This window comes from Vulpes lagopus, chromosome 13 (assembly GCF_018345385.1).
Source record: "Vulpes lagopus strain Blue_001 chromosome 13, ASM1834538v1, whole genome shotgun sequence".
Taxonomy (NCBI): Eukaryota; Metazoa; Chordata; class Mammalia; order Carnivora; family Canidae; genus Vulpes; species Vulpes lagopus.
Window position 1 is genome coordinate 30,901,520 of NC_054836.1, and position 19,794 is coordinate 30,921,313.

General features: G+C 36.1%; 1 protein-coding gene across 4 annotated transcripts in view; it reads left to right on the forward strand.

Moving 5' to 3' along the window:
* Window positions 1-19,794, forward strand: part of BZW2 (basic leucine zipper and W2 domains 2) — a 64,051-nt gene that overhangs the window by 5,785 nt on the left and 38,472 nt on the right. For 2 of the 4 annotated variants that reach the window (XM_041727594.1, XM_041727595.1), the window contains exon 2: window positions 18,750-18,814. The exons of 1 other annotated variant lie outside the window; for it this stretch is intronic. In XM_041727594.1, coding sequence (XP_041583528.1) covers window positions 18,757-18,814 — 58 coding nt within the window. In that variant the 5' untranslated portion in view covers window positions 18,750-18,756. Of the gene's footprint in view, window positions 1-15,863; window positions 15,939-18,749; window positions 18,815-19,794 lie in introns of those variants that run through there. One more of the 4 variants, XM_041727596.1, reaches the window with a different exon arrangement.

Sequence of the window (19,794 nt, forward strand, 5' to 3'; positions counted from 1 at the left end):
TATAAATGTTAATGATTCCCAAGGCCGACATGGAGATTTTTTTATATATTTTTTAACATGTCTTCCCAGACTTTGACGGATTTTTAAAGATTTAATTAAGCTTCAAGGTGAAGTCTTCACAATGTCTAAGGACAATGTAGCCAATCCAATATCACTGCCAGATATTGCTGAAGTACACATTAGTATATCTCTAGCTTCATCTCATATTTACATTACCTATATCACTGTGCAATTTAAAACTATGTTGGTGCCTCTTATCTGAGTGTAACAGAACTGTTCCAATAATTAAAAATAGAAAGCTATTTCTGTATCAGAAGGAAAAAGTTAGTACTCCCCTTCCCAATATTAGGCTAGAAAATTGATGGTTTTGTCTCTTGTCATTTGATTGTCTATTGTGGGATTGTGTTAAGCCTAGAAAACAAAGCAGCTCTTTAAACTACATTGATCAACCTCTGAGTAGAATTTCTTCCTGGTCTATTGATCGTGGAGTAAAGCAGGCCCACTAAGTGGCCTCTTCTGATCTGGTAGGAAATGATTATGGATGGTCTCTGGGAGACAGCCAAGCACAACCAGAGCTCTGGGAATTGGAGGGAGAAAACTATGGCTCTAGCTTCTGGGATGAGATACATTTTCCAAAGCAATCTCCCTTGCTTTCGGTTTCTTCATATATATATACACCATAGAGATGCTCACCAAACTTACAGAGTGACTTTGAGGATGCTTGAGGATAATCCTGTACTGTAAAATGTTAGATAAAACAAGTTGTTCTTTTTGGGGCCAATTTTGTCTATTTACAGTTGGGAAAAACACAATTAGAGCAGTTGATAAAACATTTCAATGTAAAATTGTATTGGCATTAGTATTTGCTATATGCCTATCTTCCTAGATTTGGGAAAATAGAGATTAATTTTTTAAGATTGATTTTATTTATTTATTTATTTATTTATTTATTTATTTATTTATTTATTTGAAAGAGACAGAGAGACCTAGTACAAGCAGTAGGGAGATGCACAGGAAGAGGGAAAGGGAGAAGCAGACTTCCCCCTGAGCAGGGAGCCAGACAATGATGATGCATGGCTTGATCTCAGGCCCGTAAGATCATGACCTGAGCCCAGGTAGATGCTAACCGACTGAGGCACTCAGGCACCCCAACATAAAAATTATTTTTAAGGAGACAGTCACAAAAGATACAATTCTAATATTCTATCTCAGAATTGATATGTTATTAGGAAAAATCTTGCTGTTCATCTGTTATGACCAATGAGTCCCAAAGAATAAGACATTTTTTCCTCCAGGAAGATGGTATGATATCTTTCAGGAGATAGGCCAACCCCTGAACCAATAGGAACCGAATGAAGTAATCATCCTAAAGCTTTGTTCTGCTTATATCAACCCATAGGTTAGATAACCTTTGAGAACCCTTTGCTTGTTCAAGTGGCTTCTCTGATACCTACCTGCCTTTCAGTTCTAATTGGAGCAATGTTTTTACTCCTCTACCCACCCACTGGCTTCCTGATCCTGGAATGCCCACCTCCACCCATTTCTGTATCCAATTTATTCAAATCTTTCTCAGTCCCTCCTCCCCACAGCCTTCTCCAATCCCCAGCCAGAGCAGTACAAACAGGAGTGTGAATTCCAGAAGGAGTGGAGCTCAGTGGGAGGGCTAATTCCTGGAGAAAGTGAGATTTTGAAGGAAGTCTAGAAAGGACTGGTGAATTTGGCAAGCCAGAAAATGGACAGCATTCCAGGGAGAACAACCCCCTAGAAAACCAATTTTAAAAAAATATAACATTAAAATATTTACAAGATAAATATGGGCTGCAGTTTTAGGGTCATCCATACAGGAACAAGGAACGATTTCACTCAAAGACATGTTTTTCTCAATGTCAACTTTTTAAGATCATAAAAGTAGTAGATTATGTTTTAAAGCATACATTGATGATGTTCTTAACTCTCAAGTACTTTATAAAACGTGACATCACATGTTAAGACTAAATCAAAATTACAAACCACCGTGTTCAGCATTGGTGATAGCAGAAAGTTGATACTAGGCATGAGAATACAATGGAAAAGAAAATCATATACCTATTAGAATTTTTTGCCCTTGATTACACAATGATTTGAAGTTATCCAAAACGACTAGAATAAACAGCTAGAAAATAAGCTTACTTTTTAGATAAATTATATGAATATCTGATCCATGGAATTTTAAAAATCTATACCTTAAAGGAATTTTAGGACTTTTTACTGTCTCAATTTGACTTTTTTTTCCGTTTGGACTATTCTGATTTTGATTTTGATTTTTTTTTTTTTTACACTTTTACTCAATGGAATAAGGCCTTGCTGAAACAGTTAAACCTGAGAGATATGACAGGGATTTAATAATCAGACTAATGTGAATCACTTTAATGCAGGATTGTGGTTGTCATTAAGGAGTTTCTGCAGCATTTTCCCATGGAGTCTATCAGGGAGTAAAATATTTGATGATTTAGAATAATTTCTGGGTTTTTAATAGAAAATTGTACTAATATTAGCAGAATATACACAAGAATACTTTTCATTCTTAGCACACTCTAATGTTGATTTTGATGCTGTGAGTCTCTTTAGAAAATGTTTTTTGGATAGTTAAATGCCAAATGGAATGATTGGGCTTATTCTGAATTTGACATGCGTTGACCAAAGAGTGCCAAAAAAGTGTTCTGAGGGTCATATTTGTAAACTATCTACTTCGAAAATAAAGGTTTAAGTAACTCACTGAATGAGCTATTCTTTTGGCAAATGCAAAAGAGACAGTGCTTTTGTTATTCTTTCTTGATTTTTTAATATCAGGTGTATCTTTTTTATGTCAAAAGAAACAAAAAATAATGTAATGATGACATTTAAGAAAGCATAATGGCCCACATTAATAGTAAAGATAGTGTCTTAGGGCACCTGGGTGGCTCAGTCAGTTAGGCATCTGACTTGGGCTCAGGTCCCGATCTCAGGGTCCTAGGATCCAGCCCCACACTAAGCTGGTAGCCCACTTGTCCCTCTCTCTGCCCACCCCCATTCATGCACACACATTCTATCTCAAATAAATACATGGGGATCTGAAAGAGTGAGTCATTTGGGGCTACCTTTAGTTCTCTTAATTGTGCAAATAACATTTTAGTAGGAAAACAGTAACTTACATCTGTGAAAGGTGTAGAATTATATTTAGTCTATTCATATTTCAAGTTATTTTTATGTTAGATGACTTTCAAAAAACAGTTGTTTTAGTCACCTGGGTGGCTCAGTCAGCTGAACGTGGGACTTTTGGTTTTAGCTCAGGACATGATCTCATGGGTTGTGGGATCAAGCCCCACCTACAGCTCTAGGCTCACAGCCAGAAGTCAGCTTGAGGATTCTGACCCTTTGCACCTCCTCCCATTTACATGTGCATTCTCTCTCTCCCTCCCTCTTTCTCATAAATAAATTAGATGGATGGATGGATAGACAGACAGATAGAGAAATGCAGTTGTTAGATGTGCTGTTATATTTGAGGACTTCTAAATAAATCACAAGAAAACTACTGGGCAGAGGTGAGTAATAAGAAGGAATACCAATCCTTAAACACTGCAGGGAATATATCACAAGCCACTGTGGGGTGAGCAGTTTTAGAATATTCTACTATTATCCTGTTCTTATACATTCATGCAGAGGACCTTACTGCTTTTCAAACTTAACTACAACAGCTTCCTGGGTTTGTGATTTCTTTCTTCTTCTTCTTCTTCTTCTTCTTCTTCTTCTTCTTCTTCTTCTTCTTCTTCTTCTTTTTTAGATTTTCTTTAAATTCAAGTTAGTTAACATATAGTGTATTATTAGCTTTAGGAGTAGAATTTAGTGATTTCATCAGTCACATGCAACACCCAGTGCTTATTCCAACAAGTGCCCTCCTTAATGCTCCTCATCCAGTTACCCCTGTACCCATCCTCCTCCCTTCTGGCAATCCTCATTTTGTTTCCTATAGTTAAGACTATCTAATAGTTTGCCTCCCTCTCTGTTTTTTATCTTATTTATTTTTCCTTCCCTTTCCCTAAGTTCATCTGTTGTCTTAACTTCCACAAATGAGTGAGATCACATGGTATTTGTCTTTCTCTGACTGACTTTGCATAGCACAATACTCTCTAGTTTCATCCCTGTCACTGCAAATGGCAAGGTTTCATTCTTTTTGATGGCTGAGTAGTATTCCATTGTGTGTGTGCATATATATATATATCAATTATAAGTTTTTTTGTATATATATATAAATATATATACCACATCTTCTTTATACCTTCATCTGTTAATGGACATTTGGGCTCTTTCCACATGTACCCATTCAAATCACTATTTTTGTATCCTTTGGATAAATACCAAGTAGTGCAATTGCTAGATGGTAGGGTAGTTCTATTTTTAACTTTTTGAGGAACCTCCATACTGTTTTTCTAGAGTGGCTGCCCCAGTTTGCATTTCCACCAACAATGTAAGAGGGTTCCCCTTTCTCCACATCTTCCCTGACATCTGTTATTTCCTGAGTTGTTAATCTTAGCCATTCTGACTCCTGTGAGTTGGTATCTTATTGTGATTTTGATTTGTATTTCCCTGTTGCTGAGTGATGTTGACCATCTTTTCATGTGTGTTGGCCATGTATATGTCTTCTTTGGAGAAATGTCTGTCCGTATCTTCTGTACATGTCCTGGCTGGATTTTTTCCTTTTTTGTATGTTGAGTTTTGATAAGTTCCTTATAGATTTTAGATACTAGCCCTTTATCTGACAATGTCATTTGCAAATTTCTCCTCCCATTCAGTAGGTTGTCTTTTACTTTTGTTGATTGTTTCCTAGGCTGTGCAGAAGCTTTTTATCTTGATGAAGTCCCATGTGATCATTTCTAAGGGGGAAAAAAATAAAAGATGTGTGTTTTCCTCAGTATATAAGGTAATAGAACTGGATTATTATAAACAAGGAGAGCCCCACATTGCCGGGACAGAGGAAACCGCTGGCTAGGGGAAGGGATGTGGTGTTATTATTCAGGAGTGGGAAGACTGTTTTTGGTAGAGGTGAGCCTCTACAGGAAACAATATGATAATCAGCTTCTATAGTACTAGAAACCATGGTGCCATAAATCTCCTATTGTTTACATGTCCCTCAGAGGCAGGGCTTTTGTTAAATCCTCTCACTAAGGATAATTTTTTTCTTTTTCCTTAATAGAACTCCGTGGAAAACTGTTTGGCATTTAGGAGATGACGAATGCCAATTCAGTTTATCCAAGTGCTGAACTAGACTTGAAAATTAATATTTATGCTTTACTCTATCTAATTCTAAACCATAAAATCTATGAGGCAAATAATGAAAAAGGCTGCCTTTGAGTATCATAGAAATAATTGCCCAAGACACGGCAACAATTTTGGTTGACTTTTAGGAAAGTGCACTAAGTGGTGTCTGGGTTGATCAGAATTTTTTTTTTTTTTTTTTTTTTTTTTTTTTGCTTTTCTCTCTGCTTTATCACCAATGTTAGGATGGAATGCGTGACCTCACGCAAATGGTATGGTACGCCAGAGCCTTATTGGATTGTTAGATGAAGATCTGGTTTTAAGTCCTTGGTTTTCAAGGTGTTGCATGCTTCATGGATATCAATTATAAGTTAAAACATAGAAAACATGTATTTAATTATTAAAACCCTCATAAACACAACTGCAGCTCCAATGGATTGTGTGATCACTTTAACATCTTGAAAACCATTACTTCTTGTGAATTCATACTTGCCAGGCTTTGTGCAGTGCTTGAGTACAATCTCCACCTGCTAGAAAGTAAGCACCATGCAACTTGTCTGATTGGTCCCTGTTGAATTCCTGTTATGTTTGAGCCTTTAAAAAATGTACTTGAGAGAATCTATAGGTCATTGCTGGTTTGTTTTGTTTGTTTCCTTTTGGGTTTTGGGGGGCTTTTTTTTGTATTTTCAATTTTGAGTTTGTGTAGTCCACTGCTATAAAATTATGTCAGGGAAGGCAGCCCCATATCATCAGTGTGCTGTGTGTCATTAAGTCCTAGGCTTGGCTTTGGCATTTCTATACAGTTCATGCTCTGCGCATTGTGAAATACTCATGTATGGTAAGTGTTTTTGTTGTGCAACCCTTCAAATAAGGCTTCATCTGCTAAACAGGCTTGGGCAGGTCCCCCCCTGGGAGGATTGGTGGCAGGAGTGGCTTGGTTGAGAGAACTCATAAATGCGGATATTTGGATGCCTGCCCACCACCACTTTTGAGTTTCTTGAAGGTCCAGTATCATGTTTTTTAAGTGAATGCTCCAAAGCAAAATTCTCCCATTGGTTACTAGTCAGGGTGGTTTGTTTGTTTGCTTTTTTCTAAAAGATTCTGTTTTCCTCCCCTTTATTAAAATGCTGAGAAGAATGGAATATACTTCAATCCCCTTTGCCATAGTTAAAATTTCTAACTTCCCACTTGAACTAGTAGTCATACACACTCTTAACAGTTTTTCATCTGACAGAAAATCAGCTTCAATAAACTGAGTTGCTCTCTGGCATTTGGCATCACTCCCTGCTGATTCTCTCCTTTTTTTTTTTTTAAGACTACTTTTACTTTTTTTTTTTTTTAAAGGTTTTATTAATCCATGAGAGGTACACACACAGAGAGGCACAGAGACCTAGGCAGAGAGAGAAACAGGCTCCACACAGGGAGCCAGATGTGGAATTCGATCCCAGGACTCCAGGATCACACCCTGGGCCAAAGGCAGGTGCTCAAATGCTGAGCCACCCAGGCATCCCTTAAAGTCTACTTTTTTAGAGCAGTTTTAGCTTCATAGCAAAATCAAGAGGAAGGTGCAGAAATTACTATATACCTTCTGCTCTACGCATACATAGTCTTTGCCATTATTATCATCCCTTTCCAGAGTAGTACATTTGGTACAACTGATGAGTTTATGGATCATTTGATAGCACATGGTCTGGCATGTCTTGAGTTCCCATTGTAAATCTTCCACCCATTTTCTTTCTTTCTTTTTTTTTTTTTAAGATTATTTATTTGAGGGGTGGGGGAAGGGCAGAGGAGAGGGAAAGAAAGTCTAAAGAAGTCTCGTGCATCTGGCGCCAGGCTCTATCTCCAGACCCAAGATAACAACATGAATGAAAATCAAGAGTCAGCCACTCAACCAACTTGCCACCCAGGCACCCCTCAATGTATTTTCTATACAACCATGTGTGTGTATTTGTTGACATAAATGCATAGACATTTTCTGAAAGGATACATAAGAAAATGTCAAATTATTTGTTAACTGTTTCTATGAGTGGGATTCCATTTTATGGACATATATCATGAGTGAAAGTTGGAAAGTGTTCTTTATTTTTTTTACTGTTCTGCCCTTTTATACTGTAGTAGGGTTTTTTTTGCCATCAGTGTATTAGTAATACTTTACAGATTAAAAGAGACCAATAGGGGCAGCCCAGGTGGCTCGGGTTTAGTGCCGCCATCAGCCCAGGGCCTGATCCTGCAGACCCTGGATCAAGTCCCATGTTGGGCTCCCTGCAGGGAGCCTGCTGCTCCCTTTGCCTATGTCTCTGCCTCTCTGTGTGTGTCTCTCATGAATAAATAAAATCTTTAATTTAAAAAAAGGTATTTTTATACCTTATTCAAGTAATCAAATGGCATGCATTATAATCTATAAAATATATGACCATATATTAATGAGATAAATAATGGGTAAAATAAAAGGCATATCTTGGTAGATTTTGCCCTTCTAGATCATCACCTTGTGAGATTTTACATTTACCCTGTTGATAATTCAGTTGATCAAAAATGTGTTAGATTTATTTATTTATTTTAGATAATCTCTACACCTAATCTATGACCTGATTTGCAACCCTGAGATCAAGAATCACATGTTCTACAAACTGAGCTAGGCAGACACCTCATCAATAAATGTTTTATTTTTTTAAAGATTTTATTTATTCATGAGAGACATACAGAGGGAGAAGCAGACTCCCTGTGGGCAGCCCAATGCAGGATTCAACCCCAGGAAGGACCCTGGGATTACAACCTGAGCCAAAGGCAGATGCTCAACCACTGAACCACCCAGGCTCCCTCAATAAATGTTTTAAATTACTTTTTTGAAAAGTGTATTCAGGGGCCCCAGGGTGCCTCAGTTGGTTGAGTGTCTGTCTGGCTCTTGGCTTTGGCTCAGGTTGTGATCTCATGATCATGAGATCCAGCCCCAAGTCCCACATGCTCAGCACGGCATCCACTTGGAATTCTCTCTTTCTCAAGTAAATACATAAATAATTTTTTTTTAGAAAAAATATATTCATTGCCTTTGAACATTATACAAAGGAGGAAATTTTTTAAATATTAATTAAAAGAAATTTTGATTAGTGGCAGCATAATTAGTTTAATGAATAGTTATCCTATATTGAAGGAGGGAAATAATTTGACAGGTAAATTTTGGGATGTAATCTTTTTAAATCAGTTATTCTATAACATTTTGTACTTGCATGTTTTTTGCTTTGATAAGTATTTTTTATTATATACAGAAACAAAAATGGACTGTTTTATTTAAAATTTTTAAAAGCCTTTTCCGTTCAGGAACTGTAACTTTGCCTTTAGGTATTTGTTTTGAATCAGTAAAAGTTAGAACTTCTTACTTTTAAAAACCTCACCTCTTAATTTGCATACATTCATACATACACACCTTTTTTTTTTCACTGTTGCCTTTTTCTTTCTATGATGGTAATCTTTAATAATACTCTGTTTCATTTTATATAATTCTCAATCTCTCCTCAGTCAATACTGTAGTATAGAAGATGATTTCCATAGCAGGAATAATACATGTAGTTCAGGACATGGTTAAACAGGTCATGGCTTGCTTATGCCAAGGATTTTGTGTAGTCTGTGTATACAACAGTATAAAGAATCCCCATTCTGATGTTACAGTAAGGATATTTGAGGGGAGTGTTTTCTTGTATCTTCAGATAGTCAAATACAAGGAAATATGCTAACCAGAGTAGTATATTATAGGCATCTTCTTTTTTTTTTTTTTTTTTTTTTTGCTAAACTGTGCAATCAGTACAGCAGGGTTAATTCTTACTTCACAGCTGACCATATTCTGAAGTATCTGGGGAGAATAGTAAGTCTCGTTATGGCAAGCTTTATTTCTAAGCAGTCCCAGAAAATAGAAAATCCTCATGTTATTTAAGTTCCTGGCTTTTTCAGCCCCCTGAATTGTTCTCCTTGCCCATCCTCATTCAGGAAAGTACATAGGACTTCCAATGGATGTTTGCCTTTGCTCCTTGGTTCTGTATGTATATGTTCACTTTATTTCTGAACCATTTGAGAATGGGTTGCATACCCTTTGCCCCCTATTATTAGAACATACTTTTGATACTTCTCTTAAAGAGCCACAGTGCAATAATAAAATCCTGTGAATTTAACATAGATATCATACTTATCACCATAGTCTATACTCTATTTCATCAATTGCCCTAGTAATGTCATAAAAATACTAAAATTGTATATATGTAACATGTATGATTACCTCACAGCACATACACTCAAGGATTGTATGCTGCATTTAGTAATGTCCTTTTCATTCTCCTTTTATTTGCTACAGTTCGATTTTTATTTTGTTTTTGTTTTTTTTAAGACACTGACATTTTTTAAGAACACAGTTGTTTTGAAGAATGTCCATAGATATGCATTTGTTTTCTCATCATTAGATTCAGATCATTCATTCATTTTTGTTTGGAATGCAACATAAATAATATTCTGTTCTAACTGCAAACATCCAGAGCCACGTGATGTCTGTTGTCTCTTGGTTAAGGTGTTACCTTGTTTCTCCACTGTGGAGTTACCATTTTTCTTTCTGTAATTTATGCAAAGATACTGGAGGCTCTCTGAATATCCTGTTGATCATCAAGCATGCCTGCACACATGTCAGGGCATTTTTAGTATACATGGATGATTCTAGCAAGGATCCATTTTTGGTACAATGATTGCAAAATGATGATTTTCTACTCCGTGTTTCCTTCTGTCTGTATCAGTTGGCATTCTACTGAAAAGAAACTTTCATTTCTGCCCATTTACCCTCCTTTCCCTTGTGCCCTGATATATTTTTCTTTCTCTGAAATAAATGAGTATACAGGATCCCTGGGTGGCTCAGTGGTTCAGTGCCTGCCTTTGGCCCAGGGCATGATCCTAGAGTCCTGGGATTGAGTCCCACGTCAGGCTCCCTGCATGGAACCTGCTTCTCCCTCTGCCTGTGTCTCTGCCTCTCTCTCTCTCTCTCTCTCTCTCTCTATCTCTATCTCTCTCTCTATATATATATCATGAATAAATAAATAAAATCTTTAAAAAAATAAAATACATGAGTATAGACATATAGATTCTTCCTTTATTCACTGAATTATTGTCCAGGCTGTTTTCCATTATTTCGATGGCCACATTATCTCAGTTATCCTCAGGATGATTTCTATGTAGTTTGATCTGTTTTTATCTTTTTTTGTTAAAAGCAATTCACTGTTTTTTGATATAAGACATCTCTAGCCTTGGAATCAGCCATTTATCCAAAAGATCTTTATTTCTTTTAGTAGGAAATGATACTTGGATCTTGTGTCATATTTCTTTTTATGCACAGTTAATATTATTACTTGTGACCCTTTAGGGATTGGTTTAAATTTCAAAAGAGGTTAAAGAGTTTCTGTTTAAACATATATAACTTTTTAAATTAAAAAAATATATATCCTTGTATTATAGAAAATATAGACAATTAATGTAACAAGAATAAAATGCCCTTTGAACTTAGTGCTCATGTTGACCACTATTGAGTGCCGGTGTGTTTTATGTAGCTTAGATCACATTATAAATACGTATATATATAGAGAGAGAGAGAATTTGTTGCGTTGTTTTTGTTTTATTTCTGTTTTTTGTTTGACTGTTTTTCAGGGTATTCTTGCTGTTTTTACCTAACATATCGTTTTCTCCAAGTTTGAAAAATTAAACAGTTGCAGTTTTCAATCTTCATTGTCTTTCTATTCTCACTACTGTGATACCCAAAAGTAGGAAACATTTATTTGCTCGGCCTCCTCCTTTTCTGCCTCCCTCTTCAATCCCATATTGTTATTTACACTCCATCTTTCCCCTGATCATCAGAGGATATAAAATTATCAATGTGGAAAGACAGCTATTAGTATTAAAGACTGCGGGAATAATTTATTTTGTATACTAATTGCACTTTTGATTTTAGCTATGACAAGCTACTCAGTGATAAATGTGTTTTCTCTAAAATTAACGTCAGTTTGGCAAACAAATAAGTGATTCGAGGAAATATCCGCCTGGTTGTTGCTCTGGTATGTTTCGATACATGTGGATAGTTTTTAAATAGTGTGAACAAATCTCTGGTTTTGCAAATAGTATTTTTCCTTTTTAGTGTAGGATTTTTTAACCTTGGCACAATTAAAATTTTGGACCGGAGAACCCTTTGTTTTGGCGAACTCTCCTGTGCATTGTCCATTACTTAACAGCATCCATAGCATCTACCTAGGAGACATCAGTAGCATCCCTACATCCCCAGCATGACAAAATAAATGTCTACACACATTGCCACCTGTTCCTTGAGGGGATAGAATTACCCCAGGATGAGACCCCTGCCCTAGAACAATGCTTAACACATAAGCACCCCAAAATACAAATTAATACATATTTAAACCACAACTGCCCAATTTTTGGGCATTTCTTGGTTTTATACCAGTATTTCCTCTAAGCTCTCAGAATTTATGGTTTGAAATCTTGTAGGTATACAGTCATCACAATGCTGTTGTTGATACTTCTCTTAAAGAGCCACAGTGCTCTTCTCTTAAAGAGCCTACTTTTGTCTGGTAGACAAAAGTTCCAAGTGTCTTCACTTACCAAGAACAGAGGCTTGAGGGCATTTTGCTGTTAAAATACTTTGAAACATTTTATTTGAGGGGTGGGTTTTCTAAAAGCCAAAGTGTGCTGCAATGTCTGGTGTGTGTGTTTGCCTGTTTCCACCGTAACAGGATTTGAGAGACTTAAGAATCACATCACCAAGATTAGCCCATCTGTAAAGCCAAATGGAGATGCCTGGTCAGTTATTAAGAGAAGGGAAGGACCTAGGAGAGATTGCATCTAGGGCAAGTGGAAGCCCAGAAAAGGGAATTTGCATGCCCCCAGGATACTTTTTAAAAGTCAAAGTAAGCAGAGGGCATGGATTGATAGGATGAAAGTATTTTAGGACTTTATTTCCAATTCTTGAAAGTATTCTAAATTAACTTCACTAGAAAAAAATAAATGAGCTCTTACACATTATCTTAATTTATTTCAATGAAAAGGTTATATGTTATGCTTCAAATGTAATTTTTAGAATATTTCTGTTTTTGCTAAAAGGAAAGCAAAATATCAGCATTCAGAAATAAGGTAGGTATACTAATAAATTTAAGGTGTAAAATTGTGAAATGTGATAATGAAAATTTGACCATGATGCCTTTATATCTTAAAAGATTTAGATAAACAGCTCTTAGTACTCCTTTTTTCACAACATGATTCCTTTGGGCATTGGCCATTCTTTCCTTGTAAGGTGGTTGCTTAGCACAGTCTAGTTTCCACCATTAATGTCCCTCTGGAAATACATAGTTGTAAATTTTTGAAGAGTGAACTATTATTAAGTGTGATGCTCTTTAAGAAAGATTATTTTTCTTCTTTTATACCATTAAGGATAAGAGAATAAAGGGATACCTGGGTGTGGCTCAGTGGTTGAGCATCTACCTTTGGCTCACTCAGGTTGTGATCTTGGGGTCCTGGGATCCAGTCCCATATCAAGCTCTTCACAGAGAGCTCTCTCTGCCTATCTCTCTGCCTCTCTCTCTCTCTGTGTGTCTCATGAGTAAATAAAATCTTTTTCTTTTTTTAAAAAAAAGGATAAGAGAGGGATCCCTGGGTGGCTCAGTGGTTTGGCACCGGCCTTTGGCCCAGGACGTGATCCTGGAGTCCCGGGATCAAGTCCCACATCGGGCTCCCTGCTTGGAACCTGCTTCTCCCTCTGCCTGTGTCTCTGCCTCTCTCTGTGTGTCTCTCATGAATAAATAAAATCTTAAAAAAAAAAAAAAGGATAAGAGAGTAAAGGGGATATGAATATAACAGTATTTTTGTACTAAAAAAAGAATATCTGATTTTATTTAGAAACATTTTTCTTTTATAGGTAGGCTACTATTTTAAATTTCATTGTTGTTATTTTTTTCCAATTATCATAAGAACTAAAACCCACATAGAATTTGCTTGGAGATACAAAGAAGCATTTTGTAGAGGCTAGGTGATTTTGATTATAGAGAGGCTGTTTGGTACACAATCATGATAAGGACATTATACAAGATAATGTTATTCTAGGCAACAAAGTGCAGTGTTATTGTAAGCATTTATCTGGTCTATTGCTTTAGAATATTATAATTTACACTTTCTGAGTACAACTTAATTATTTTTGCTTCTCTTGAGATCATTGTTATCAACCCAAATGACTCCTGGACATTACAACTTTGTTTCTGTGAAGGATTTGATGTATGTTCTTAGTGTTTTAGCGTTAATGGAAAAGAGAATAGTTTATAACTATGGGCAATTTTTAGTTCCTTTTATTAAAAGCTACATAATTTTGCTCATTTGGAATATAGAATAAAAGGTGGTTTTGTGTTCCTAAACACAAAGTACTTCCTGAGAGTGTTGCAGTGAAGTGGCTCAGTTATATTACTAGTTTTGTGTGCTAGTATTACTATCTTTGTGGAACACCTTATATTTTGGAGATGATATTGTTGCCCTATAACTTTTATTATCTTAGAATCAAAAGATGTCGTCGTCTTCTTCTTCTTCTTCTTCTTCTTCTTCCTCCTCCTCCTCCTCCTCCCATGGTTATTTACTACACACAGAGACTTTCACTTTGAAGTTTGTTATTTTTTTCTTTCTCACGATAGCCACCTGGTTTTGAAATTTGGGCAAAATGTTCCTCAGAACTACTTAATTTTTTTTTTAATTGATGAAAATCTTTCTAATCTTTGGATATATACTTTCACCTCTGTTATCCAATTGAAGTGTGTTGGCCCATAATGAATTCTTAAAAACTGGATTGACCAACATAACCACTAGTCGTATTGGCTATTTTCATTTTAATTAATGAAAATTAAATAAATTTAAATTCCTCAGATACACTAGCCACATTTCAAGGGCTCAATGACTATATGCATCTAGTAACTTCCATTTTAGACAATACAGATACAGAACATTTCCACCATCACAGACAATTCTGTTGGATACACTGCTTTAGAAAGCAGGTATGGCAGACCACAACCTGAGAGCCCAGTCTGATCCACCACTTACTTTGTAAATAAAGTTTTATTGGAATAACTGGTTTACATGTTGTCTATGGCTGCTTCCAGGCTCTAACAGCAGAGCCACACCATGTGGCTCACAGGACCTAAACTATTCTCTTTTCTCCCTTATAGGAGAAGATTGCTACCTCACTTTATGTAGCATATCATATTCATAATGTTGAAGTTCTTTGAATCACATAGTTATATGTATATATTAGCAGTATAACATATGATATAAGGCAGATTATCATAGTTCAAAGATGATCCAGACCCAAAGAACAGTCATCCCCTTCTAGAAACAAGAAAGTTAGTCCTTCTCTGGTAGATCAGATTCTTTCCAAAATGAAGGGAATTAAAGAAGAAAAATACCAGGCAAGGCAACACACAGTGTGTCAATCTACTCCAAGTGTGCTGGGCAACCAGCAGAATTAGTACACAGTTGCCAAAGAGGCCAATCCATTTGAGCTGCTGGTCCATTGTCGCACATGGGCCCAGAGTCATTTGAGAGTAAGGGATAGAATCTACAAAGGCCCCAGGGCAGTTAGGATATTAACAGAGGGGAGATGGGTGAAAATTTATTTTCTAATATGTTAAACTTAAAAAAATCTTTCAATTGGGCCTTTCAATTTAGGAGTTTATTCAAAAAATGCTTATTTAATAAGGTACTTAATTTTGAATTTTTGATGGATTGAATCTTTTTAATATTTTATCATCTTTTGTGGAATATCCAAGAAATTTAGTCTCTTAGGTAACATGAAATATTTAAATCCATTCATCTTTTAACCATTTTACATACAGTTTTCTTGTAATACTATTTTAAACCATGTCCCCCCCAAATGGAGCTTTTCCATTTGGGGAGGAGGACATGAACTTTTGTTTCTATGTTTGGCTTATAGTTTTTGAATGTGTGTGTATATATACACATATGTTGTACGCCAGATAAATTTTGCCTCTGAGGATTCTGTTAAACTCTGATTTTAAAAGTGCATATAGGTAAGGCCAGCCCGGGTGGCTCAGCAGTTCAGCGCCGCCTTCAGCTCAGGGCCTAATCCTGGAGACCCGGTATCGAGTCCCATGTTGGGCTCCCTGCATGGAGCCTGCTTCTCCCTCTGCCTGTGTCTCTGCTCTCTCTCTCTCTTTCTCTCTCTCTCTGTGCCTCTCATGAATAAATAAAATCCTTATTAATAAATAAATAATAAATGAATAAAATAGTGCATATATACATATGTGTATATGTATTTTTAGTTGGTTGCTTTCAAGTTGTAAATTATAATGTGACTTAATAAAAATAAGCTTTTGGCCTCATAGAACTGTCTTTGTTATTCTTTGTTACTTTCCCAGGTTTAAGCTAGCACAGTTTCTTATTCAGAGTGCCCCTGCTTCTCTTCCACCAGGGCTTCAGTGAGTGCCTTATAAAGCCTGACCCTCACTGAAGCAGATTATAATGTAGCACGAACTGCTAAATTTAGAGACAAGCCAAGCTTCTGCTCTAAATAGTAACAGCTGAGCAATACAGACTTTTGGTGAACAGAATATCTTCATTTAATCTTTCAGTACCAGTAGGTGAGTTTCTGTTTGTGTTTGTTTTAAATTTTACTGCTGTACACGTCAAAATCTTTGTATGCTTTTTTGTTTACACGTTATTATTTTGTTTTCCACATGCAGTATAGGAGGCTGTGAGAAATAAGGTCACAAAACTAAACCATGAAGAACAAACTTGTATTTAGAACTGAAGAAAGTGTAAATGGAGCTAAAGTTTTTTGAAATAGAGTAATTCTGTGATAGGCTGTTTTGTGGTAATTCTTCATCAGAAAAACAGCAACAAAATGCCAAGGTAGAGTTAGAGAATTCTGTGAGTTTATATTCTGGACTGTAAATAAAACTTAGAAAAGGCTCGCAGTTCTAAAAAAAATTTTTTTTTTTTTGTTCCAAAGTAGAGACATCTTTAGCAAACAGTAACTTTGCAGCATGTTCACTTGCTAGAAAAGCTTCAGGCTACTTGGAGTATATTTTCGTTGTTATATCGCAGTATGAGATCTAAACTCTTTAACAGGTATTTTTTTCTTTGCTAGCCCAAAAAAATATTTTATGATATTTGTAGTGTTTGGGAGGTATAGAAACAAGAAACACACACATTCATTATAAGTACCCCAATGAAATGTTTGCTAATCTAAAATGAATCTACTAAAAATGCCAAAAGGAAATTTCTGTGTATTGCAGTGTATTGTAGTGAATGTAAATAATGCAGCTGCATTTCCAACTTCCAGCAAATAAAATGAGATTTCATTGATGACATTTATTGCATTTATAACTATTTCAGTATGTAGCTGCTACACCACCCCACCCCCGCTGTGCCCCCCCCCCCCCCAGAGGATCACTTTCTCTACTCTTTGTTCTAGATCTGTAATGCTATTCTATTGTAAATGTTTGTGGATTTTGTCTCTGCCAGACCCTGTGCACATTGAGGGCATGGATTTGGGCTTAGTCAGCATCTTTATATCTCATAGCATGATATATTAAGTTCACTATAGGATTAATAAAACTTCTTTCCTTAAACCATAAAAGAAATTACTTTTTGTGCTTGTTACTTTATTTTTTAAACAATTTCACTTTTAAAATTATGATTAAAGTTCAAGTGATAAACAGATTACTTTCTGTATGAGGATAGATTTTCTTTCATGGTGTAGAAAAGTTTTGGCATATAAATTGAATAATTTTTACATGTTCTTAAGGATCTTTTTAAACTTTGAGACAGGGGATCCCTGGGTGGTGCAGCGGTTTGGCGCCTGCCTTTGGCCCAGGGCGCGATCCTGGAGACCCGGGATCAAATCCCACATCGGGCTCCCGGTGCATGGAGCCTGCTTCTCCCTCTGCCTGTGTCTCTGCCTCTCTCTCTCTCTCTCTGTGACTATCATAAATAAAAAAAAAAAAAAAAAAAAAAATTAAACTTTGAGACATAATTAGTTTGCTTAAACACAGTACATTTTCTTGATTGTTTAATAGTGACTTAATTAAAAAATCTAGACATTTTCAAATCGCAATTTAAAAAGAACTTTGAAAGGCAATTAAATAATTTGCTTGACATTTTCTTAATTCCGTGGTCTTCATAATTTTGGCAATCTGGATATATTTTCAAATTATAATATTAATATCACAAGGTTCTTCTTAATTTGTAAGAGGTTTTATGGGGCAGGGTTTTTGTTTGTTTGTTTTAAACTTTTTTTGAAGATAAGTTAGTCATCCTTGAATTTTCCTTGTAGAGAAAAGCAAATATTATGTATATTTCCTCTTTAACCAAAAAATTACACTCCACACTTTTATTCAGCTTGCTTTTTTCCATTGACAGTATGCCTTGAACATCTTTCTATGTCTGTGCAACAGCTTATTTGACAATTATTTGCCAAATGCGAACTCTTCACTTGGTGTTGTTTTAGGTGCCAAACATACTGTTTTGAGTAAAACCTACAAAGTCCCTGCTCAGATGGAGGTTACACTCTAGTGGGAGAAATGGACCATAGGCAAACAGCTCATAGTGAATGGCAGTAGCACAGTGAAATGCTACTAAGGGCTGTGAAGATAAATAAAGCTAGATAAGGAGAGAAAGAAAGAGAGTGTTTGACAAGGGGCGCCAGTAGTAGAGGACCAGGGAAGACCTCTGAAAAAGGAAGCACTCAAATGAGGGCAGATAGTGAGCCATGGGAATGGCTGGGGAAGGCCCAGAGGAGAGGCAGCCTTGTCTGGCACACTGAAGAAGACAGCAGGATGGCTGGAGCACAGTGAGTGGTAGGAGAGACACAGATGTCTGAAACATGATCAGAGAGGCAACCAGGGCAAGAAATGTAGCATTGCATTTAGACCCTAACTCATTCCTCTGTAAAGCTTCATAACTTTCCATTTAATGGCTTCTTACAACTTATTTAACCAAACCACTGTTTATGGGCATTTAGCTTTGCACATTTTTATTCAACAATCCTGCAACTAAATCCCTTTACACACGAGTGCATATGGGCATAAATACGCATATCTGTGTGGGTGAAATAGTAAATTTCTTGTAAAAGAATTGCTGAACTCAGGTTATGCACATGTAAATATTTACATTTGCCAAATGCTTTCCCCCAAGTACAGCATGGAGTTTATTCCCTATGCCAAATTTTATGTCTGTGGTTGCTTTCCCTGACTCTTGTCAACACTAGATGTTATTCAATTTTAAAAGTTTGGCTAGTTCAACAGTTAACAATCACACCTTGCTTTTAAAAAGTGTATTCAGGATAGCTGAGGTTGAATGTATGCTTATTATCCATACAATTTTTATGTGAACTGCTTATTTGAAATACATAATCTTTATTTTCTTTGTTGTTTTTTTTTTTTTTTTAGAAATTTTATGAATAAGCATCAGAAGCCAGTGCTAACAGGCCAGCGGTTCAAAACTCGGAAAAGGGGTAGGTTGTGCTGTGTATTTGCGTGTGTATGGGGCTTTTTGAGAGTGAGTTAAGTTCTGACCAAGTTATGAGATTGGAGAAGGATTAGAATTATCCTTGTTTCCACTGAACCTCCCTACTTATCTTCTTTTGAGCTCTGGATGTAGAATCTGAAATTCTGTGTTCAAGCCTCTGAACAGCCAGTTATTTGTGTTTGATTTTGGACAGGTCATTTAACCAGTCTGAACTTGGTGTCTATCTACTAAAGGAGGATGATTCTATCTGGTCAGGTTTCCTCACTCTCCTATGAAGCTATGAAGATAATAGATAATAAAATCTACTCATTTTTGATCTCAGCATTTGTATCTGAGTTTTGCTATCTCTGTTGCTCTTAAGAAAATGTTGAGAACAAAGATGGTAAAGCTTAGGAGAAAAGTAAATTCAGGAAGGAGATATTGATGAGTTTTTACTCTTAAGGACTTAAGAAGTCAAATTAAATTGACTACCTAAATATCTTTAAAACTCAGGATATTTTCAAGTGTCTTTTATTGTGGGAAAAGTAGTAAGAGGCCCCGTTTGGTGACCCGTAACATTTCTATTTGTATGAGTGGTTTCTTTTTCTGTTATGTTCATCTTACCATCCTCTCTGTGTAAAGAATAGTTTGCATTTTTCATAAGTTTTGCATAATTATATAGAAGTCCTTTTGGGCTTAGAAAAAAATAGTTGAGCCATAACTTAATAAGGAAACTTTTTTTAAAGGGAAACATAATATGTAATTATTATGTTGACTAACACTGAGGACAATAACTGAAACATTTAAGAAAGTATCATATAGAAAGATGAATGATGATTGGATATCCCTCTGTAGGCCTCATTGCTGATTATGAAGCATAACCGCATATAATGGACAGCAAGTGCTAAATTGTTGAATCGATAACCCATATTATATGACTTTGGCATTTCCAGCGTTGAGGTAGCCCCTGCAGCTTATGCTCTCTTG